A 24,411-nucleotide genomic window follows, 5' to 3' on the forward strand; every position below is an offset into this window, starting at 1 on the left:
GCAACATTTTCATTAACAAACAGCGTCGTTCTATTCGACCGTGTTTCAAACGTAACAGGTTGAAATTTTTAGCGACATTACTGGTCGATCGATTATATTGACGATAAATAATATTATAAAAGAAAAAAAAAAAGACAAAAAAAAATAGAAAAGTATTTCTCCGCTAGACTCACCTGCATCTATTGCACTGCTTTCTTCTTGGCGTATTTTCTCTGCAACAGAAAATTATCAAATGTTATCAAGATACCACAGAAACTTTTCGCAATTTGACGTTATTTAAAATTTATAAAATAATACCGTAAGAAATACAGAAATCTATTAAAAAATACACGGTAGACGAGCTTTATCCAATTATGTAATAAATTATTAATTCTGATCAGTGTCTTTCCCACCGAACGGTCTTGCTCAGATTCTTTTTATATCGCGAGATCATAAAAATAAAGACAGACTGTCTTCCGACCTATATTTTACTGTCGACCGAGCTGCCGATGTAGGATTCAAACGTAAAGCGTGCGGAAAGGGAGAAATGAAAATTACTATGCGCGAACCAACGCGCGGCCGATGCGAGAAAAAGGAAGAAATAAAGGCAAAGAAAAAATCCCGAGGGCAACACGGGCCGCGTTGAAAAGATCCTCGCTAATAGGTATTATATTTTTCGTTCTGTACATTACAAGAAGCAGTCGGATTATACGGGCCTGTCAGCAGCCTAATAACTGGTCTAAGGCCCGCCCCGCATCTGATACGGGAAAAAGGACCCTTTCCTATACATTGTGTGCATTAAATACTAATCGCAATGCGCGCGAGCGTGATCGCGATATAATGGTATCGAGGTAGACAATATACGCACGACAGCTTCAAAGGGTACCGACTTGTAAAAAAGAGAAAAAAAACCAACAAGAAAAAAAAAATCTGAGACGTCAATATGAAATCAATTCACGAAACTTCTCTCATTCATTTTTTTTTTACTTATTTTTTTTTGTTTCTTTTTAAATCATTTTTGTTAAATAATCCCGTAGGACTGTAGTCCAGTTAAAAATAAAATAATTGAGCATATCCCTTCAACTTTAAAAATCTCATCTAGGAACAAAGAGAATGGAAGTTGGAAACGAATAATAGTGCCCGTTATGTTACTGTGATTTCATTGCGTATCGTTCTTTCTATAGCTTCGAGAGAGAATAGACACGCCAGAAACGGTGTAACCCGTTCTCACTGAGCCCGTTATTAAAATAGCGCCTTCGTATTTGCGATCGCCACGAGGCCATCGGCCATTTTCTGTCGCCGCATGGCGATCCCTTGCCCCAGTGTGGTCTGGCCGCTGCAATTTCCTCCCATGCCCGGTCGCGAACGCGCTCTGCCTCCAAAGGGGTTGCTCAGGCTGATGTTCCTTCACTGAGGGGTCGCCACACAGAGGGTTCATCTCCCATGCGAGGTGGGTTGATGGCACGGAATTTCACCCCCGTGGGGTCGACCGCGGAGAGATATCCCGGGATATTATCCCTCGGGAAGCCGTGTAATGAAACCGTTCCGGCACCCCCGTGGCATTATTCCCTCACCGTTATAGCTTACCACCCTCCGCAAGAATATAGGTGCATGATATGGGGCACAGCTGCACATCGGTGCCGATACGCCCCCTCCTTTATCACGTGTGTCGTCCCTTCGTATAGGATAAACATAGCAGAGCCAGCGTTAGCAACGACAGCATCATTAAGAAATCCCCGAGCTCCATTACACGAGCCCTTCACCCCTTTTCAGAATCGGCCGGTCGCCATTTTCCAATTTCTCGCGAGGGGTGCATAAAATGAATACGCGATGGAATATCGCGCGTTTAGAGAAAGCTTTCTGGCGTTTAAAACGTACAAGTTATTGCAAATAAAAATAGAAACGTTTTATCTTTTTTTTTTTCTTTTTTTATATATACATTTAGTATTGTACGATATAATTGCGCGCGCGCGCGTGTGTGCGTGCGTGTGACTTTAAACCCTTTAGCGGGAGAGAAAATAGAAATAATTTTTTTTAAATATGCTTAACGTGAGCGATGCAATTTTATAGTTGTTAGGACGGAGAATCATTATTTCGACCCGCTTATATTTAACGAGAACGGAGCAGAGAGGGAGGAATAGCATACTACGGGCATCGTTATTAGTGAATACACGTAATTGCTTTATCCCCTCATATATCATACCAGCATTTTTCGATTTTTCTCCACATTCGCAGGGACCGGATAACGAGATATCGTGTGTCGAAAGACGGCAGTTTAAAAAAAAAAAAGAAAAAAAAAAAGAAACGCGACGTTGCGTATAAAAGCTATTTGTCACACACGAGAGAAAAAAAACCCATGAATTTGTATCATCGTGTAACCATCTTTCCGCCATCTAATTAACATTTCGTTAAAAATGATAAAAAAAAGAAAAAAAAAAAAAAGATTTGCCGTCGGAAAAAATTTGATTCCAGATATTTTTTGCACGTTGGTTAACGATATGAATAAAGGATATTTAGACGTAACATGATAACGGTTCAGCACGCGTACGAAAAAGGGATTTTCGTACACGGATGCTTTCTCTTTGAGCGCCCAGAGCATAGATACCGTAACGTCATATCTTTTTGTGCCTTTTATACGTTAACATGCGTTATATGAAAAACTTCTCATTTATGTGCAATTTTTCTGGGATTCGTTCTAGTCGCATCTTGCGTTTCGTTCGCGCACCATTTTCTTTTATCTATTTCGCTCGTAACATTCACCTTCTACCGTGCAATCGCTAATAAACGGGCTTCGTTAATTAATAATTAATATCTGTACGTATTAATTATCGCTAAATATCACGCAATAAATCCCCTACCTCGCCGTCAAAATTTCCGGAAGCGTCCGTAAAAGATTTCGTCCCTAAAAACGTTACCAAACTCTTTTATTATTAATTCTAAACATTATCCCAATTTTTTTTTTATTTCCCATAAAATTTCCCGGAATATAATGCAAAACTCGATTTATTTCTACCGAAGGATAAAGATCATTTTCCATATCGAGATCGTGTTCCTTTTAAAATCGTAAGACGTATAACGATTTCACCTAAAAAAAAAAAAATGACAATGTTCATGTAATACAATTTTTCTTCAATTATCACGCATTATACCGCGCACTTATCGGATCGGTTCTTGCAATCTTATCGCAATCTGAATCTGACCGCGGAAGCTACCCACGAAAGCGTCGGCACGTTTCTTTCAGATCGTTGACTTCGTCCATTCAACGAAACCTACGTCCTGTAGCAAACAGCTACGCGCGTAGAGAAGCCGGGGAGGCCTCGGTCTCTCTGTCGAGGGGGCCTACGAGAGAGCGAGCAGTTTCCGATTCGCCGTACAATAATATGACGGAAATGTCAGTCAATTAATAAGCATAACGAACCTGACTAATTTCCGCCTTTGTTCCGCTGCGCGGCCCTGGATGGATGAATGAGTGGCTATTATACGCGTGTATGTGCGGCCTTTATGATTGGTCAGATCCGTATCACGACAGCCGGTTCCGCTTTTACCGGGCCGAGCCGCGGCCGGCGCGGCGAAGCCCCCGTGAACCTTTTTAACCGCGTGCACGTGCCGATGGGATATCGTTTTCGTTCCTTGGTCCTGCACCGCTTTCCCCACCTCCACCCTTCCGTCAACTTCACTTCTTTATTTTTTTTTTTTTCTTACGCCTGCATCTTTCGCCGGTGCCGCTTTCCTGCGGCCGACGCAATAGCGGGGAAACAAAAAAAAAAGAATGGAGCAAACTGGAAGCAACGGCGGCGATCATCGAACGTTAATACATTGCGTAATTTCGCGCGCATACGTACGAATGCACGGACACGCATGTGTAAGCCTGTGTCCGAGTATTAAAATTTTTTAGTAAATATTTGATAATTAAATAAATCATAAGTTTTCTATTTAATTGCGTATCAATTACCTAGATTTCGATTAATTTAATAACACAAGCTAACTAATATAATTCGATAAAGGTAATAAATACAATCCCGATACGGTGCCTTTAAACAAGCTGAACGAAACGATTGACGTGCAGCGGAGAAGCTTTATGGTTACGAGTATTATTTTATCGAAACACTCGAGGGTGCAGAAAATTGGAAAAAAAAAAAGTGTAGTTGCAAAATCAGTGTTTCATGCGAATACGAATCGCGTTTTTATATTCATGGATATATCCAAACGCGCTAGGTGAGAAATCAATGGGTTATGCGCCAAAAGCGCGTCGTTACATCTTTTCCATGCTTTCATTGTATGATTGAAAAATATTTGCGTATACTTTCGAGCACGATTATACATTTTTCGCCGCATCTTTCCTCGCGCATTTTTAGCAATTTTAAAATTTCACGTACATTTCATCACGTATGCCTGTAGTTAAAAAAACAGGAGAGTAAAATTAAAAAAGAAAAAAAAAAAAAAAGAAAATAAAAGCCGCGTATAAAATTATGTCATCTTCTAAATGAAGTAATAAACGCTTTACGAGAAAGTAACGAAATTTGCTTTATGTTCGAATAGATAAACTTAATTTACTTATTGTTAATTGTATATTAATTTTATTAGTTTATACCTACACGTGGAAATTAGTAGGCAAAAGCAAATAGTAGTGATTATGGGAATTTATTTCGCGTAATACATATGATAAACCGCGAGTGATGATTAAATATTAAACGTTAATCGATTTTTAAAAGTGTGCTATTTCGCACATCGCGAGAATACTATTTTTATTATTTTTTTTCAACGCTAACGATCGCTATTGTTGAACCGAGTGGAAATTGCTCTTCAATTTTGACCGATTACTTGAAAACTTTTTCCAAGAGACTACGGGCAATGAAGGCGAAAGGGGTTGGAGATTTCGCTGAAGGATCATCGCGCTTTAAGCATTTTCATTTCGTGGCATTTCTCCGGACGCGAAGGGCCGTAGAAGAAAAAAAGGAAAAAAAAAAGAAAAAAAAAGAGGCAGAAGGGGAAAGGTTCGCGATGGCGTCGTGGGATTCGTTGCTGATTGGACGATGGCAAGGGTACGCATTTTTAGCCACCCTTCGGATCTGCCCTCATTGTCATTTTAATTTCGATCCCCTCGGGGGCCAACGGAAGGGTGGGGCGTAACAGGGGGGAACGCTATAGGAGTTACGCACCCTTGGCAAGATTGGTTCGACGACGCAGAAACTGGTTACAACGGAAACACGATGAGATTATACCGGGTGTTTTAAAATAGTAGTTATAAAAGAACTGCATGAACTTTAATATCTTGAAAATTTTATTAATATATATTATCGACTTTAATTATTCAACATAAAACAAAAAAATTAATGTCGTTACTTTCTCGAAAATTATACGAGTCTTTAAATACAATCGCTAATATATTTATCTTAATATTTTTGATATACGTATAGCGAAACGTAACTCGTGAGAAGAGCATTGTTCTTAATTGCAGAGTTCATAAAAAAAAATGTAACCACAATTTAGATATTAAAATATTTCGCGGCAAGAGTTACTCTTCGGATTTTTCCAGCGTAATTACGTACTTAACTTCGATAACTTCGCGTCTCGTTAACTAACGTCCGGATACAAATCTTCTATAACTGAAGCTACCGCGAGCGATCGAATATCGGTGTCGATCAAACGGCGGACGACAGGTTCTCGTCTTGAAAATGAGAGAGAAAGAGGGAGAGAAAGAAAGAGAGGGAAAAGGGAAAGGAAATCCCGATAGGAGCAGAAACGGATTAAAAAAGAGAAAGACGGACAGCCAGCAGGAAAGAGAGACTAAGGTAACAAAAAATGTCGGAGAAGTAGGAAGAGGGTGGTTAAAGAGTGGCAAGCGGCAGCGGGGATGGGTGCCTTTCATCCTCTTCCTCCTCCTCCTCCTCCTCTCGCCGAGGTTTTCCGCAGGAAGAGCACAACCCCCGGCTGCGTGTGACAGCCATTTTAATTCCAAGCCCCGAGGGGGCCCCTGATTTTCATTCCCCATGATGGAACATCACCCGCCTGCCCACCCCCGGCCGCCGCCTCATCCCTCTTCTATCTCGTCCCTCCTCCTCTTCCTATGCGGCGAAAAAGCTTTCAGACCGCATCCGCGAGCATGAGGGAGCTCGGATGAGCACCATGCTCGGCGCCGCTCTGGCTATCTTGGCTGTCGCATAGCGAATCAAATAAAAGCTTGGCTGTAGGGTTGCAGGTCTAAACCGCCGTCGTTTAATTTCGGGAATAAGAACTCCTCGTGCTCGAAAGCTGCTCACTTTCCGCGAGCACCATTATCGACTAGTCGGCAAAATCTAGCTGACGCCAGATGCCGGGTAATAATTTACTTTCTTGATAGGTGTATAATAGATAAATAAAAGCCGCGACGTTTATAAAGAAAAAGAAAAAAAGAAAACTATGTGCGATCTGCATGATAAAAATTTTTTAACCCACCCGTGTAAAAAAAAAGTTCTTCTAACAATTATAATAAATATATTATGCGAATACATCTATGAAGAATGTGATATAGAACAAAATCATATAATTTAAATTTAGTTATCATGTTTTCTGAAAATACCGTTCATTTTCCTGTCGTTCTAACCCTCTCACGATAGCGCGGTACATCGCCATCGTTAACTCTCTTTTTTTTTCTTTTTTATCCCACCATCGGCTGAGCTAATACTCCGGCGGAGATAGACGCACGCGAAAATTGCGTCTTTCTTCGCGCAGGTAGGTGCCTTTTCCGCGGCGCAAAACGACGACAGCCGCACGATATCTCGCTGCAGCATCTTGCGCACCGTCTTTTTTCCTCATTATGCTCCATCCAACCCCCCGTGGCACTACTATTCGTCGTTGTCGTCGTCGTCGTCATCGTCGTCGTTCGCCCCCATCCTTACCGCCGCTCACTGACTCACCGGGGGCGTCTAATAATGTCGCCAGCCAGCCGTTCCACCCTCGGCTCAACTATCTATCCCTCCCTGTCACCTCCGCGCACCCCACATCAGCCGGATGTGCGGCTGTGGAAGGCGGTCGGGGTGTCGGGGGTGGCGGCGGGCCGCGCCATATCTGCCGCCGACAAAATGAGCCTCGCTTAGCCGGCCACCCCCGCGTTCACCCCTGTATGCCATCCTGCCGCCAACCCCTCCGGCCGTGGGTGAAGCAGCGAGAAAACGATTCGCGCCACCGGCTAGATAACCCAGCGACGAAGTTTTGCGCGGAACCGAACGGGGAACATTGTCCCGGCTGAGCTATTGTCTCGTTTCTTGAAAAACGAAATGGCAGTATCGGAGCTTCTAATCGGTTTTTTTCCAATAATTCTCTCAATCCGAATAGTTCATATATTATTACTATTTTTTTTCTTTTACACTGTTTTCTCTTGCGTTTTGTCCCGGCGCTTTTAATTATTTAAATTAATTTGAACCAAGAACGATCCATTAAGAAATCGACCGACACAATTAACAGAGTTAGAGGCATATTTTCGCAGCATCGTAAACCGTGAAATTGAAATCTTTACAAAGTTGAAAATCATGGTTGACTTAAAACAAATGACTTTATTGCCAAACCTATCAAGTTTCGCGATCGTGCAAATAGATTTTTTGAACGATAGGAGACGCGGCTTAGATTCGGGGTGGATTATTTGAAAATCGAAACTGGGTTATTGAAACTTCGTTTCGTTGCTCGCAGATCCACCAGTAAAACGATACCCTTTTCCATAGATACATTCAATTGAATATCGAAATACGTTACAACAGAAATACGCAACGCAGTATTTAGCAGAAATAGATTATATTCCTGGTTAGAAATTGTTACGATACTTCTCTTTTATGCGCATCACCATTTCAACCTTTTTAAATTAATTATCGTTCGGTTGTTACTTGATAAATTTCATTTATTGCGCGCTTACGTTTTGCAAGGTGCATCGCGAGTAACAATAACAATTTTAACCATGGTTTAAAAATGACATTTTCCAGGACGATCGGTGCGCGAGGTTGCAGCATCCAATTGTGGCTTTGTATCAGCGCGACGCGACGCAACGCAGAATGTGAAATTAATTAATTTCATAATTCATAAGCAATTGTATGCAATAATGCATAAGGTTGACGTAATATGCCCTAGCCGTAACGTTGCAACCTCGAAATGGCATAATTACACGCGCGATGATTTTATTATTTGTAATTACGAATCCTGACATTCCGTACCCTCTGTTTCAATTAAAAACGCCACGTTAAAAGCACAAATCGCCATCATCGCCGCAAAAAGAAAATAAAATCGCCGAAAGAAAATCGAGGGAAAACACCCCGGATATAATTGCGACGCGTACGTTAGCTCGCAATATTAATTTTGCAAAAATATATATATATATATATATCGCCGCGACACGGTTGATTTCCTGATTTGCCCGATACATCGGACCCGTCAACATTTGTCCCGCCGCGTTAGTTTAAACTTTTCCCCGGTACTGTATTTTGACTTCCGAATCGCTGGTTCTCGCCCTGCAAAATGCACGACCGGCCGTCGAACGCAACTATCAAGTAGCAATATCCTGGAGCAGACACGTGCAACCGCGAACAAAGCATTCCGATTTCACAGAGATAGTGATCAAAGTAACTTCAGCCCGTGGCCCGCGGAGCAGATCTCACGCTGTGAATGCAATTTATTGTTTCTCACTCGTAAACGCGGGCGCAACCGGCGCAGCCGTCGAACGACTTGTAATCATCGATGATCAAGTAGCAATTAGAGTGACCCGGAGTATGAATTCTCTGCCGTTTGGAAAATAGAGGCCACGGGGGGAGCCTCCCCGAATGAATCACTCTGTGGCCCGCTCGACTTTATGACGCGCGGAATGCCGTGTGCAAATATGGCGCTGCGGAATGGTTAAGTCCGCGTGATGGATCATCGCGCTGAAAATTTGATCAAGTACCTGGCGCATCGAAGGTGTGTAATTGCTCGGCTTGTATTCCGCGATCGGTGTGGATTGAATTGCAAAAAGATCGGGCTTCCAAAGTATCGGACGTCGATTCGCATGCAGACTTTTAACTTTTATTTTTTAAACGTGTTTTTCTTTTTATTTTTTTTTTTTTTCCCTCCCCCTATGCGCTAATCGTGCTCTAGCTGATATGAAAGTTGCGTTGCGGATTCTCCGCAAAAGTTCGATCGGAGTATCAATATTTTCTAGGATATTGCATCCTCAAAATATGCGATTTACTTTGTACAATTTTCAGCTCAATATTTGTGAGTTATTTCTTTATAAAGAAGTTCGGAAGTTATAAACTTACAAACATTTTAGTGTTTTTTCGTCTACGTTTTAAAAGTAAAACGATATTAGAGACCTTGCTTGTTATATAAAAATTAGTTTGCCAATTGATAACGTTTACATTTAAAGTTCCTAAGAATTATTCTTCCGACGTAATTCCTTTTGTGTTTTTGGTTGCAATTAATTTCGATACCAGACCAGAGAAAGACGTCTATTTGAGATTATTATCGCAGCCATGGAACACAGCGCTAAAGCGGGGACATGTCACATCCAACGTGCGAATGTTCAATATCTGCGAACGAAAGTGCAGTTGGCCGGGCGCGAGTTAGACAGGGAGTCTCTCAGATTGGATCACTCGGTAGATTATTTGGCTTTATGGTGCGGGGAATATACTATGCCAATATGACGTAGAGGGCTTGTTCACAGCGAGGGTGGTGGTAGCCATGGTAACGGCGGCACCCGCGAGTGTCGGCTCCAACGCCACCAGAATCCCTCATCTCCCTCTTTACCCAGCCACCCTCTGTGCTACCACCACCCGTCCCCGCAGCCCGATAGCCCCTGTAACCCTCCCTGCGCCAGCAAAGCCGCCTCTCGCCCACCCTCGTGCCAGCGTCAGCACCCTTCACTCGTTCCCCTCCGCCCCGTTCTCTACCCTCTTCGAGGGTGAAAACCACCCCTAAAACCGTCCTGTAACAGATATACGTGTATACACATACGCGCGTGTACGTATATGATGTACGCTCATGTATATATACATATAAAGAGAAGATATATATATATAAATATATATATTTTATCATATATACATGCGAGTATATATATATGTATACACACAGGACCCTTCTATACACATGTACACCCGCGTACATATAGGCAAGCAGGGTATCTACCGCCTCCACGATCAATATGGTGGACAGACGCACCGACACCCTCCAGGGGAAGGCCAACTCGATTTACGAAATTTCGTCCTTCCCTCCTCCGATGCTGTACAGCGCGGTTTTCTTTTTTTTTCCTTTTTCTTTTTCCTTTTCAACAGACGCGCGGTACCGCGAAGGATAGCATCGCGGCGACTCGACTCGAATTCAGAAAGTAGAGCCAGACGCACGACAAAGACGTACTAATTGCGATTCTTTTTTTTTTCTTTTCACGACGATGCACACTCGAGAACTGCAATCGCTCGAAGCGGCGCAAGGTTGAGAACAATGGAGTTGACGTTCTGCCATCTTGCCTCTCACGAATTTCTTTTCCCCCCGTACGTTTTCTGTACCGTAAAACGCGAACGGTTCGCAGGTGGATTTGCCGCGCTCGTTGAAAAGTGCCGAGGAGATGAAAATAAAAATTTGTAAAACGATATTTCGTGCTATCGCGTTAAGTCGATCGCGCGACGCGAGCGAACGGCTGATGGAAGCTGGAAGAGAGATAAACGTATCGACGTATGAAAACGGACAGATCGCGATTGATGGGATCTAAAGAACCCCCGGGGTACTTTTGCGAAGCGTTTAGTTATATTCGCTTCCTCTTTTTCCGCGGTAGTAACTACTCAATAAAAACAAACTGGCAACCGGCCGTCCGTCGATCGCTCCGGGCCGCTCGGAATGCCGGCTGCGTCGAATTGATGTCATCGCGCACAAACGGAATTACGAGTTTACTTGTTACTTGCAATCTTTTCGCAAAGCGTGGACGCTGTTATGATGCGCGCCGCTTCCATCCCCGATCGGCCTGCACGTTTGCGAATCGCAATCTTACACAACCGATTCCACGTCCATTCGTGTTACCGTCGAGCGGAATTTGATAAACGATCAATTTTGTGACATCGCATATAGTGAAGATAGAAACGTTAACAAATATTAATCTTTTTTTGTACGAGCAGAACTAATTCTGGACCCTTTAAAGGAAGAAAAATTAATATCATTTAAAAAAATAGAAAAAAAAAACTATCATTAATCATAAATGTTATTAACCCCCTTGAGGCTCGATAGGATATTTAAAATTCGTAAGAAAAATATTCTTGGTGAATTAAAAATAGTTAATTGTAAAATAACATCTGTAATAATCTCGCGGAGGTATTAAAAATTAATTTTGAAATTTAACACACCCTCGTACAGCGTGCGCGTAAACTTAACAAATTGATTTCGAATAGCTTCGCACGAAGCAGAAACTGGATCGCACTGGGTTATTCCCGCAGCCGCGAGAATTATTGTCCCGGGTTAATTACCGTGGGAACATTACGCGGTATGCGGAAGTTAATAAAAACTTTCGGAGCGCGAATATAAACGCAGGTTGCCACGCGAAAGTATGACGCGTAAATACATTACAATTTTCCGCGTTTTAGCATCCAATTTATTTATTATTGACCGGTGCTGGTATTAATGTCCGCGTTATGTTTATTCATCAGTAAATTATCGGGCGAACGTCCAATTTATTTTTCGTGCGATATATCTCCCTCTGCAATATATCCTTATTTAATCGCCGCGACTCATATATCTGCTCAATAAAATATCAAGGCGCATTGAAAAAAAAAAAAATATTCTTTCGATGCCCGATGATTATTCGCATTTGGCCAATTAATATTACAATTCAGTGTCGATCTATCAAGTATCGATAAATCACAACAGTCGCGTAAACTCAATGCAAATATTATTTTTTTCTTTTCTTTTCTTTTTTACCGAATTTTTAATATTTTAAAAGAGATTGCATTTGGCGCGACGGAAAAGAGATCAAAATGCCGTGGATCTAAGTGTGCACGATCGAACGGAAAAGCCATTAATAATGGCGCGCTTAAATTATATCGAGGAAGAGTTCAGGTGTGCAAACAAGCCCGCGGCTAAAGTTGCCAAAAGCTTGAGCGCAGCACTGCAGGATTTAATCCTTCGCCCGACGGCGATTTCGTTGATTTTTAAAACGCAAAGCGACATGTCGCCCCTCGGGGCGAGGCACGCCCATGAGAAGTAAGATGGATCTGTCGATACATCGCCTGAAAGCGCGCAGCTTTCGATTTTCAGTTACGGCGATTGCGTTTTTAAACGTCGGCACGGCTGACAGTATTTGCGTCGCCGTGAGCGAGAAGAATTTTATTTGCGCTACCATTTCCATCCCCTTCTCCGCCTCAAAATAGAAACCACCGCGGAGATGTATCGGAGATACAAAAGTGCGCGGTTTAACGCGTGTCCGATTTTGAAAATAAAACGAATGCGTTTCGTTTCCCATCGTCGGGGAAAAAAAAAGAGAGAAAAAAAAAAAGAGGACACGTTCGCCGAATAGATCTGGCAGTGGCACATAAGAACGTAAAAGTAGCCTGCGGAGTCGCGGCGCGGGTACGCAATGCGAAATAGTACGGTTTTATATACATATATATATCGTCGATACATTTAATGGAAAAAAAAAAAAAAATTCTGAAATTAAAAGCATACGCTCACGAGAGCGGATTTCCTTTGCGGAACGAAGTCAGGCGAGGGGGTGACAGTTGGCCTTTTGAAATTCGCATTGTTCATCAACGGCGGCGAGTGGGCAAGCGTTTTGTCGGCTTCTCCGATTTCAATCGTCTAACCGCTTTCAACGCACATTTCGCCCCCGCCCTCTTGGGACGACAATAAAACTCACAAAAACACATGAAAAATAGATCTTTAGAAGGGATCAGTCTAGACTGACCGATCCTTTCGAAAAAAAATGCAAACGTTAATATCAGTACCGCAATAATTTCTAAGCGAACAAATAAAGAAATAATACTAAATAATAAAAAAAAACTTTTTTAATTCGTATATTACGTTAACAAAAGAAAAAAAAGACATCACAGTGAAATCAGAAAAAGATAGAAAAATCGTGCCTTGTGTTTCAGATTAGTAATATATGTATCCGAAGTATGTAAAACTATCGCTTTGCATTACATGATGAAATGTGATATTAATGTCGATCGTGCACAATTAAAAACAGAGAAACCCGTCACATCGTCCGCTGACAAATTATACCGCGATCATGGTAACGATTATCGTCCGGTAATTGACTGTTTCACGCACGCGGAATGAATTATTATCCGGCGGTGAAGCACACCACATTGCCATATTTATATTCCGACCGCAAAAGCTGTACAATTAATAGGGGCCATTAAAATTCAATCACGCATGGCGAGACAGAATGAATAAAACACGTTGTAAGCACTAACGCTCCCGCGGCCAGGAAGCCAGAATTCCCCCCCGCGCGTACATCGCACCTTCCACCGGTTCATGACGATATCATTATGCAGTTTGCAATTAGACAAGGATTATATTAATCGGTCGGAGAAGGGCGGGAAGGGGGAGGGAGGTGGTGGCGGAGGGCGAGAGGACAGGGTCGTTCACCGGCCGGACATCGCGCGAGCCGATGGTGAAGCTTAAGCTCGCTTGGTTCTCTCATCGATATTTCACGGGGTAGCGATTTGTTTAAAATGACCGGGCGCATTGATTACCGCAGTTGCTCACCCACACTTTCCCCTCCCCCCCCGTTTATAATTAATTCTTACAAACTGCGCGGCGACGGTGCGTTGTCGTATTTAAATTATAAACCGTCGGCGTCGCGCAGTTAATCGCCGGCATTAAAATTCAATTGAGTGTGGGAAGGGACGAAGTTAATGGGACGCCCTGCATGGCGTCCAGCACATGTTTCCCGTACACGTACGAGCGGGCACACGCATAATCGGACGCCCTCGCACGTAACGAGAGAGCCTCTAGGAAACATAAGGGATCTGATAGGCTTCATAGAGTGCCGCGAGGCTTTGATTGGTCAGCCGGCACGTGCACGCGCGCGTAAAGCAGTATGTACGGCTGGTTGCATTACTAATTCTCCCGGCTTTGGGTTTATCTACCCTGCTCTCTCTCTCTTGTTCCCTCTGTTTCTTCTCTCCCTCTCCCCGCTCGCTCACTCGCCCACCTAATGCGAAGTCCATCTCAACTCATGGTCTGCGTCCATCTGGGGTAAATTCGGCTATAGCATCATCGCGTTAAACCCATTACACGCACTCGTTGCGACGAAGCGCGAGCGCGCGCGCATCACGTAATTAATTCCGCCAGTAATTTACGCGCCGAAACGTTTATACGTAAGCCTGTAAATGTTAATCGCTTTAAAAAGAGTTGTCAGCCACGAGCAACGACACGGATCTTTTTTATTTTTTTTCTTTTCTTTCTTTTTTTTTTAATCCTTCCGCTTCCCAAGAAATTCATTTCTTAAGCTTTCAAGTCGACAATCTCGGTACAATTCGATTACGAAAGATCATGGATGCAGCGTGCGAATAAAACTTAAGGCTTAACAATTTAAATTTCGCAATTACGTGCTTCCTCGACTCTTGCCACTTAATTTTTGTTAATTATTCCCTACGAGAGCTATAACTTTTATTTTATCTCCATAAATTTTAATCATTAAGAAAAGTGTGAAGGTTTTAAAGCACACGAGCTCTTTTGTATGCATTTTTCGATGTCCCACTTCCTTTGTTACAATTTATTCGCGCCCGGCAGGATCGCCATTGTGTCCACATCATACAACTTTATTCATTTTTTTTTTTAATCATTTGCTAACGGCCTGTTTGCGCTAACTACCGTGGCATGCAATGCGCGGGCTTATTATCGCGATGGCGTAAGAACGCCCGTCTGTTCTTCTCGCTCGTGTTACCCCCGAGAAAAAGAAAAAGCATTAAGGCATGCAGAGAAAGAAGTAGCGCGGCGAAAGAAACGCGGGGCTTGTTAGTAGTAACTTGTTAGGCGTGCGCCACTCCAATACGAACTGGAAAACTTCTCGCATCTTCCTCCTTTTCTTCGCTACGCTCAAAGCGATGTAATCCGAAGAAAAGTTATTTTACCTCCAATTTTTTCTTCTTCAAAAAAGAAAGAAAAAAGAAAAACTGTCCAGTACTGAGCCAAAAATGTGAACGCTTAAAAATCCAAGTACTGGACAATTATTCCCGGCTAATAACGAGTTAAAAAAAATTAGTTATCTAAACATTTTTCGTCGCGTACTAGTTTACTACGTGGTCAGCTGGAAGCACGTGCGCGTGTTACGTCAGTCGGCAGCCATCATTGTTGCACGGTCCACGTGGTGGAAGGCCGCGTGGCGGCGGCCGGCGGGCCCGGAGGTCAGCGGCCGCGGAAGTCGAGCGCGCGTAGAATAGGTCAGTATACGTAGTAAACTAGTAGTACGCGGCGAAAAACGTTTAAGTATTCAGCTTTTCTAACTCGTTATTAGTCAATAATAATTATCTCGTTACATGGCCAGCGATTAAACTAGACGGATACTAGACAGTTTTTTTTTTTTTTTTAATTATACGATCTTATTTTATGAATTCTATATGTATAATAAGAGCTGGACATTTGCTAAATATTTTCTTACAAGTTATTATTGGCACCAAATATATAACACAGTTAAAGAATATTATAATCCGCGCGATCTAACTACTAGCTGCAAAATAAAAACAGCTAGATGAATTTCCTTCTCGGGTATTAGATTAATTTTTGACAGCCAAGAATATGGATTAATTATAATATATTCTGATGGTGAAAATCTAAAGTCGTGGACTTTTGATAGAGTCTGTACGTCACTTATGTGGCGGGTATGGACATTGCCAGTATACAGACCCCCTACGAGATTGTCAGGGTAAATATGGCCACCGTAATGGCACCCGAGCGACATTTCACTCTTGAACGCGTTAAACGAGTTACATTCATTTTACGTGAAGAATAGAAAAATCTCTAAATAACTCTTCAGAAACTTAATACCAATTTCATGTATATTGCGCGGAAAAAAAAAAAGAAAAAACAGATCCATAAAGAACGAAAATAAATTATTATTTTCAAAAGGCTTTACGTATATAGTAGGAATTTGAATGTAAAATATTACAACTCTTTTCTAAATGACGGCTGATGATTTTAATATTCCCGGGTTCGGCCCATTGTCGAAATCAACGGAGGCAAATTTCAGCCTTCGTGCTGAAAATGGTGGAATATAGGTGCGACGAGCGTAACGAGTGGTCGACAGTTTAAATACAATTTGTTGACGGATAAATGCGGCAACTGGGATTTCGCAAACAGGCATTGCGCGCGATTTATTTTCATTGTTAACACCGCGGCGCGAACTGTTTTCATTTTCGCGATCGACAAAGCAACTATTTTACCCCGATTACCAATAATCCGCAAAATACCCAAAATAATTCCTAATTGTCGAATTATTCGTTTATTATATATATAATACGAGCGCTAGAGGAATATTTTACATATCTTCTTTTGAATAACGGGCAGTAATAAAGAATTAATATGAATATCGAGCCATAACAGTCTAGACACTCGCAAAGTTGTTCACATCAATAATATTTCATGCAGATTATCTTAAATAATATAAAGCAGACTTTTTCATGCACGCGAAAAGAATAATTGAAGTAATAAGCGAAATCGGGGTTCATCGTTACGTTTGTGTACTTGAAACTCCGACTCTACGAGAAGTAGGCTCGCCTCGCAATGTCCTCGCGACTATCAACGGTGCTTCGACAAGCCGTGCGTCCATCCAATTAGAAACAAGATCTGGCTTCAACAACATTCAGGAGGATCGATTTTGGCGTTCGCTTGTACGCGTCCCCGTCGTTTCTAAAAGGAACCAGTCGAGTAACCTGTCTCGGTAGTTCTCGAAGGATGCATCCCGAGAAATCGAAAACCCTCCTCAGAGGAGTGAGAGCGAGAATGGGAGAGGCGGGAGAGAGATAGAGAGAGAGAGAGAAAATCGGGAAGATAGATGAAAAGGTCCTGCAAAATCCTGCCAGGATCCTCCATCCCTACCTCGCGCTCTCCTTACCGTGGAACGAAAACCTCCGCAGCGGACAAAGAACAAAAGAGGGAACGAGGCTCGGGCGAGCTTCTCTCATAAAGGCACAAAAGTACATCTTCGAGCTTGGAGAGCCCGCCGCAAGAACGAGAGAGAGGAAAAGCGAGGTAAAAACGGAGAGAGGAAAAGAGGATGAGAGAGCAGGGCCTTCTATCCTGCCACTCGCGGATATCTATTCGGTAAACAGACAGACAGATGGACAGACAATGATGCTCATCGCTCGATGGACAAAAGCGTCTATTGCGTAAACACTCGAGCAGGACCTGGCCCGAGGGCTGCTTCGCGTATGAGATAACCGGGGAGGTTTACGGGGCGAGAAGGGGGGGGCGAAACGTGAAATTCGTGAGGCACAGCATCCTCCGCTGCAGATCGCCAGGGATAAACCGAACCGCGAGAGAACGCTCCTCTCGCCGACTTCTTTATTCCGATGTATTGTCGGCGGTGGAAAGATTTTACAACGGCGATAGGATTTACCGTGAATCGGAAATTCAATCGTAGAAAAGTAGCGAGAAACGTCCCGAAACGAGAGGGGCCACCCGGCTTGCATGTTTCTCTTGAGATCTGATTTCGATCGAACCGATTTCGATCTGTACGGCACACGCTTTTTGGAGCGGTTCCAAAGGTCGCAATAGTTTTTCACGAAGAAAGAAAAAGAAAAAAAGAAAGAAAAAATACTCTGAATGTCCCGCATCCGTTTCATACAAGTTCATTAAAAGATCCAAGTTTCTGTTATAAACTACGACAAATTAGAATTAAAAAAATAACGTGCTTCGCCTATATTTTATTTTTTCTTTTTTCAGAATTCTAAATAAATAATTCTAATTTTTTTTTTTTATTTTAATTCCTTAAACGATAAGAATACTGCAACGAAAATTAACCGAAAAACTTGAAGCCCTTTTACAGACTGAACTTTGGTAAATGCAAATGTGTCGCGTCTTGATAACCTTTCAGTGCGATCGAATCTCCCTGAATTATTTCCTTTCCGGAACACGTGGAACTCGACGTTTCCACATTACTGTTTTACGACTCGTGAGCTCGTCAGATCGCCTAGACTCTCTCTCGGTCTCCCACCAGCGCGTATATTTAATTAAAGGAATTAGAAGCGATATTACACGGTGGCTCGGTCGTCGGATTTACGCCGCCTCCCCTTTCACCGCGGGCTCATATACGCGGTAGAATCCACGTGTATCTATCTATCCCATGAGACTTTTTGCTCGCCCAGATTTCCCATCGAGATCGTAGACTCTGACTACTTCCCGAAGCAGCTCCCGCGGGAAAATAAGTCGGCGAAATGAATCCGCGCGGGACTTTTCCCGCGGGAGTAAATCGAGACCTGTCCGATGCGACTTGCGCACGAAACGGCACGTTGAATATTACCGTGTATGAAATCCCCCTCATCCGAATGCGATAACTTCGAACGCGCGGACGTATTTAAGTTACGACCGTCAATCGGTGACTTTTCATCTCCAGCTCGCGATTGATTTTTATAATTCTCGACGCCGGCTGGATAGGATATTTTACGTTCGGAGTACAAACAACAAGATTTCACGCTGCATATAATATCACATAAATTTATTTTATCCTCCAAATAAATGTATTGCGTTCTACCGCGTCTTATTTTAATTCGCGAACTTCTCCGTCGCCTCGGCACGGCCTTTCATTAAATATTCCTCGAGCTTGAAATTAATTTTCTTGAATATTCTTTCGATATATTCAGATGAAGTGTTCCAATTGATCTTCCCGTCCGCGTTTATCGGGCGCTGCCTAACGAGTTCAAAGCCGCGCCGATTCTTAATGACTCAGTTTCTCGCATATTTCACGGCGCGTGTATAAGTGACGCGTGCGCGGGAGAGGCCTCGTTATCTCAAGAAGATTCTTTATCCTGGATTACAAACGACAAAGGAATAAATTGTTTTCGAGAAATCTGCCGGGCACAAGCAGATCGGACCCCACGCTAATAGCGCTTTCTACTCTGTCGACTCTTCCTTGTTCTTCCCTTCGTCTTTCTCGAAGGGTAGCTCCGAGTGAACTCTCCGTTGGAGATAACTCACCCTCTTTTCCGAGGGTCTATCCTCTTCCCCCCCCTCCCCCCTCCCCCACCTCTTCATATTCTACTACTCTTTTCTTCTTTATCTGTAACTATCCGCCTATCTTCGTTTCTCTCTTTCAAAAAAACAGAAGCGAATAAGAGATCGCAGCGAACCGACGAGAGCAAGTGTGTAAAGCCGAAGGCGGGGAGGAAAACTGCGCGGAAAGGTGAAGAAAAAGAGGAAAAGGAAGAGAAAGAGACGGGGGGAGGGATTCCAAGTGCAACGAATCGTGCATGTATATTCGCGGTGCTCGCGGATTCTCTCTCGCGGACACGTCTGTCGACATGGACGTGTATGTACATCGATGGGAGCGCACAGAAGCTTCTCTTCGAAACGACGGGAGACACGGAGCGTACGGGAGAGAGAGAAAGAGAAAGAGAGAGAGAGAGCTGGAAGGAGAAGGAAGACGGGAAGGGAGAAAGAGAGAGAGACGGAAACAGAAGCAGAAAGGGTGGAAGAGGCGAGCAAGAGAGAGGTAGAGATAGAGAGAGAGAGAGGAATCTCTTCGAAGACTCATGGGTATAGGTGAGTCTCTATAGAAGGTCTGATGGGCGTGGTGCCTGTGACGGTTTTCGCCCAATGGGAATTCAGAATCCTCCTGGCTAGGAGCACAATGTACATGGGTACTTTGTGTGCGATGGAGACCATCCACCGCCTCGACAAAGAACGGCAAGTCGAATCCGAATGCCGTGTCCCCGAGAAACCGATTGCCAGGAGAGCGCAGCCTCTTCCTGGACCTCCACCATCGACGCCGGGAAGCGAGCGGGATCGTCGATCGCGCGCCGATCCAGCGTTACGTCGCTCGATACGAATCCGGAGTTCGTCGACTGCCACGACATTCGGACACACCGTGGACAGGGACAATTTATTTATTTGTCTATTGAAATAGATTTTTTTTATTTTTTTTTCCTCTTTAACTAAAAAAAAAAAAAAAATATGAATTTTAATCGCTCGCATTCGCGGAGCATTTTTATCGTAACGCCACTTTTCGCTGGACGTTTAATTATCAATTTTTAATTAGAGTAGAATAAACTCGTCGAGTTATTTCAAATGTAAAAGTGAAGCAGATGACTTTTTCTCACTTCGCGCTGCCTCACAAAGCGGTGCGCGACCGATTGTCAGTGTCCTACATCGCGCGCTTTGGTTTTTCGTTGCTGCAAATCGCGCGGCGGCGCCCTTTACGATTCCGTTCTATCGAGCAAAAGTTAAAGAAGGAAAATAAAACGCGAGGCGGAAAGGGAAAGCGGCAAAACTGTTTCGCGAAGCACGAACGCCGCGGCGGCGTTGTGACAGTGAAAGTTCCGGGAACTCTCGCGAATGCGTTCAGCCATCGTTAATTATTTAGCGCACTAAATTAAGCGCGAAACGGAAAGACTCGCTCGTGATTGCGATGTATATCGCGACGTACCTGCGTATTAAGAGATCGCAATCGCGCGTATTAACATTCGTTTCGATCGTTCTATAAACTTGATTAAAAAAAAATAAAAATAAAAAAGAAAAAAAAAGAGACAGAAAGAAAGAAAAAAAAACTTACGATCCTAACGATTTACGACGCATAATGCGACCGGTGTCTCAAAGGAGAACCAACTTCCACTCGCGAGATCGATACTGAGTGTGCTCGCGATAAATTCTCTTTTTCGTCGCGAAGGCACGCGTTTCTCCCGCGATTGTCCCGTGCTTCCTCCCATTTAAAAAGTCCATCACCACCCACGACGGAAACCGATCGTCTCGCCGCGGCGTAGCGCGGTGCGCCGGACGAGATGTGGACCGCGGGAAAGAGAAAGACTGACGGTGGTATGCACCGGTGCCGCGAAAGAGACGTAGATAGTTAAGGGAAGAAGGAAGGGAGGAAGAAGGAAAGCCGTACGACGTACTGGTGGTCTCATTAAACGCAGTCTCGTATAACGCGACTACGTAATGAGAATCGGTTAATTAGAGCCACGACGCGGGGTAGTTTCGTCTGGTACACGCGGATCGCATCACCATATGCGTATACACACCCGACTTACATTTCCATGCGGCAGGGAAGAGGGAATATGCGCGCATAAAGTGTCAGAAAGCGAAGAACCGGCGAAGAGCGTAAAAAGAAGACGAGCGGCGAAGTCAAAAGATAATCCGAACCAGCGATCGTTAAAAAAAAAAAAAACTGTTATAATTGGGGGAATAACGTCGGTTTTTATCCTACTTATCATATTGTTGCTATATCTTACTTTGAGTAACACCTGCCGAATCCGTTAGCTCGTGAACACCGTCATCGCGCTCGAAAATCTGCACGTATAAAATCCGCACGGTAGAATTTATATACTTTTACTCTTTAATTATTTTTTTTAAGTATCTGACACATGTCTCTTAATAGCGGGATGTAATCAGTCAAACGAAAAGGTAACGAACTAATTACGCCTTTCAATAAGTCGTACTCATGTGTCGATTGCATAAAATATTTTTTATTTTCTAAATCGTACATTACGCTTTGCGACTTTGTTACAAAAAAAAAAGTATTCATAAAAGTTTCATCAAAACTTGACAAATGAGCCAGCGATGGACGGGCACCGACTCAATGAAGGGACGACAGACTAGGAGGAATGGCATAAGCGTTACAAGGAAGTCCTCATCGTTGTCATCGTCGTCGTCGTCGTCGATGAAATGCCGGTGAAGAGCGCATTGACGCAGATTCCCGGCATTGTTTTCCTCGTCGGCATCGTCGGGAATATCGCGGGCCCGCGAATGGAAGCTCGGGCACGGAAATCCAAACCCGCTTCATTCCACTCTCACCTCCTTTCGTGCCCAGTCGCTTCCAGGCGCATTTTTAATTTCGCATTGTCGACGTCATCTGATATCTCCTTTAGCGAGGGTCGCATTACACCCACGATGAGAAGTAACTTCGGCTCTCAATTTTATCCTTGCGTTTCCATTTACGTTACATTATGAGTGGCTCCGTATACAACGAACGAGCAAGGCAACGTAACCGTTTGTCGTCGCAATCTTGTCAACGCTACGTTTCATTCTTTCTGTTTCCACTCCCCTTTAATTTCTTTTATCAGCGCATTATTAAAAATAAATATGTAATTGCCTGGCCGACGATTAATTTCAAATATTTCGGATCCCTCGGAATAATTTCACAAATTTTCTCTACTAGTTATAGATAAGAAAAGAGAAAAAAAAAATTGTTTCTCTTTTCTAAAACGTAATAAAAGTAATTAATATTAAATGTTTAATATACATATATGTATTATTTTGCACAGAAAAATTCTGATAATAAAATCTACATTATTGTGGATTTCTTAATATCTGACTCTTGATCCGTAATGGATTTTATAAGGGTGTTATCAAAAGACGCATTCTCGCTCGTCCCGTGCAGCATGGAAATGCGTGAAATAATTTCACTTCGATATGTAGAATTACAGAACGAAACTCTTTGACGCGTAAGAGGTCTCTTTGACGATGAATATCATCGCCGATGAATAATGAAGTACGACACAGGTTTTTAAAGACGCGGCGGCAATTCATTAATGAATTCTGCGACAAGTGGAAGAGGACGTAAAGAATAGAATAAATACGGCAGAGAAGAAAGAGAGGCATTACCATTCAAGCATAAGTGATATTCATTATTCTTTTTAAAGGTGTGTTATACACTTAGCGAACGAACACCGGACGAACAGCGAACGCGAACATTCATATCACAAATCAATCGCTACAAAATCACATACCAACGACACACATCATTGATAAATGTTCGCTGCATTCGTTGAGCGTATACACACCTTTATAAAGAAAAAAAAAACCTAAAGGAAACGTTACTTTATCATTGCGTTTCCTAATAATATAATAAATTTAGATAAGAAAATTTAGATAACAAATTGCAAGTTTGCAACGTACTCTAAAAAAATTTGGTTTCCTTTGCAAGGAAAAAATTTTCAATAATTGATAATGTAATTTTTTTTATATAATATGATTAATTTTTTTCATTTTTGCTCGCTCAACCCACCCGGTATTCGGGGTTTGCGTCTCAACTAGGTGCCTCAGACACTTGCAGCATTTGTTCGCAGATGGAGCCACGAAGTCTATTGGTCTCCTCTCTTATACCAATTAGAGATTGCAGCTTTTTTTTTCTTTTTTTTTTTATATATATAATTAATCGTATGCCGGATGGGTCGAGTTTACTTCGTAAAAAGAGTAGGAGAGAGAAAGAGAGAGAGAGATGATCGCAAAGACGCGCGCTGTGGGAAACAGGGGCTCGATTATTCCGAGGGAGTCTACAACAATCGAAGAAGTAGCTACGGGCTCAGTGTGCACGGACGACCGCCGCGATCGGCGGCGTTTGTAACGACCAATTAAGAGAATTAAGAGTCATTAATTAGCATTCACTTCCTTCCTGAGCCGCTGACGCGCGCGCAACGAGGAATTCTTTGCGTTGTGGGCGCGTTATTGGCTGAATGCTTTCTCGGTACTCATTTAAGCTGCGGCCGATTCGAACACCGCCTTCGAAACTTCCGTTTCAGGCTTCAATAAATCCGACCTTTTTGCCGAAACGCTCGACCGGGAATACTCTCACCTCGTTTATATGCGATTTTACGCGTCGGTTGGTGCGCGCGCGGCGTTGACAAAAAAAAAAAAAAAAAAAATCACCCCGGCGCGAATGAAGACCGTGCGAACCGGAATTGCCGCGAAATTAACGTGGAGAGTTAGTTGATTTAATTTTACAGAGAGTCATGTAGCGACGTGGACGTCGGTTAACACCGAGCGAGAATATTTTCCGCGCAGCTGCAATTCGCTAACTCCCCGCAATATTTAATTTAATAAAAATTATGCGAAGCGCACTCGATATTCTTCTCGCAAGCAAAAGTCTCCGTTTAGACTGAAAGCTCGGATCATCTACTAAAGACACAAAGGAACAGATACGAAAATATAAATCGCCGCAAGATTTTACTTAACCGAGCTTTTTCCCCTGTATTTATTACAAACACGTGCTACGTGCCCGCGAATCGCGATGCCTCGCGGAATCGTATACGCGCGTAATACTCCAAATAATGCATTATTAATACGCCGGCGGAAATTACTGTCGCATCCGCTGATAAACGTTTGCGCGCAGCCGCCGCGAGAGAAAGCCGGTGGAGTACGAAACGGAGGACACGGCCGCTGTAATCTACGTATGCGAATAAAGAGAGGAGGTAAGAAAAAAAAGAGCGGACCCGGGAGGGGAAAAAGAAACCGGGATGGAAAACGCGCGCGTGTGCGCGACAGAGGGGGATGAAGAGAGAGCGTTAGGTGGGCGGC

The 24,411-nt window shown here is 43.1% G+C and overlaps 1 protein-coding gene across 2 annotated transcripts in view; it reads right to left on the reverse strand.

The window, feature by feature from the left end:
* The window catches only part of LOC139111138 (Fanconi anemia group J protein), a 41,505-nt gene that overhangs the window by 8,805 nt on the left and 8,289 nt on the right, over positions 1–24,411 (reverse strand). For both annotated transcript variants that reach the window (XM_070671260.1, XM_070671259.1), the window contains exon 4: positions 174–212. In XM_070671260.1, the coding sequence (XP_070527361.1) occupies positions 174–212 (39 nt within the window). The remainder of the gene's footprint in view (positions 1–173; positions 213–24,411) is intronic.

The sequence above is a fragment of the Cardiocondyla obscurior genome, linkage group LG22 (assembly GCF_019399895.1).
Source record: "Cardiocondyla obscurior isolate alpha-2009 linkage group LG22, Cobs3.1, whole genome shotgun sequence".
Taxonomy (NCBI): Eukaryota; Metazoa; Arthropoda; class Insecta; order Hymenoptera; family Formicidae; genus Cardiocondyla; species Cardiocondyla obscurior.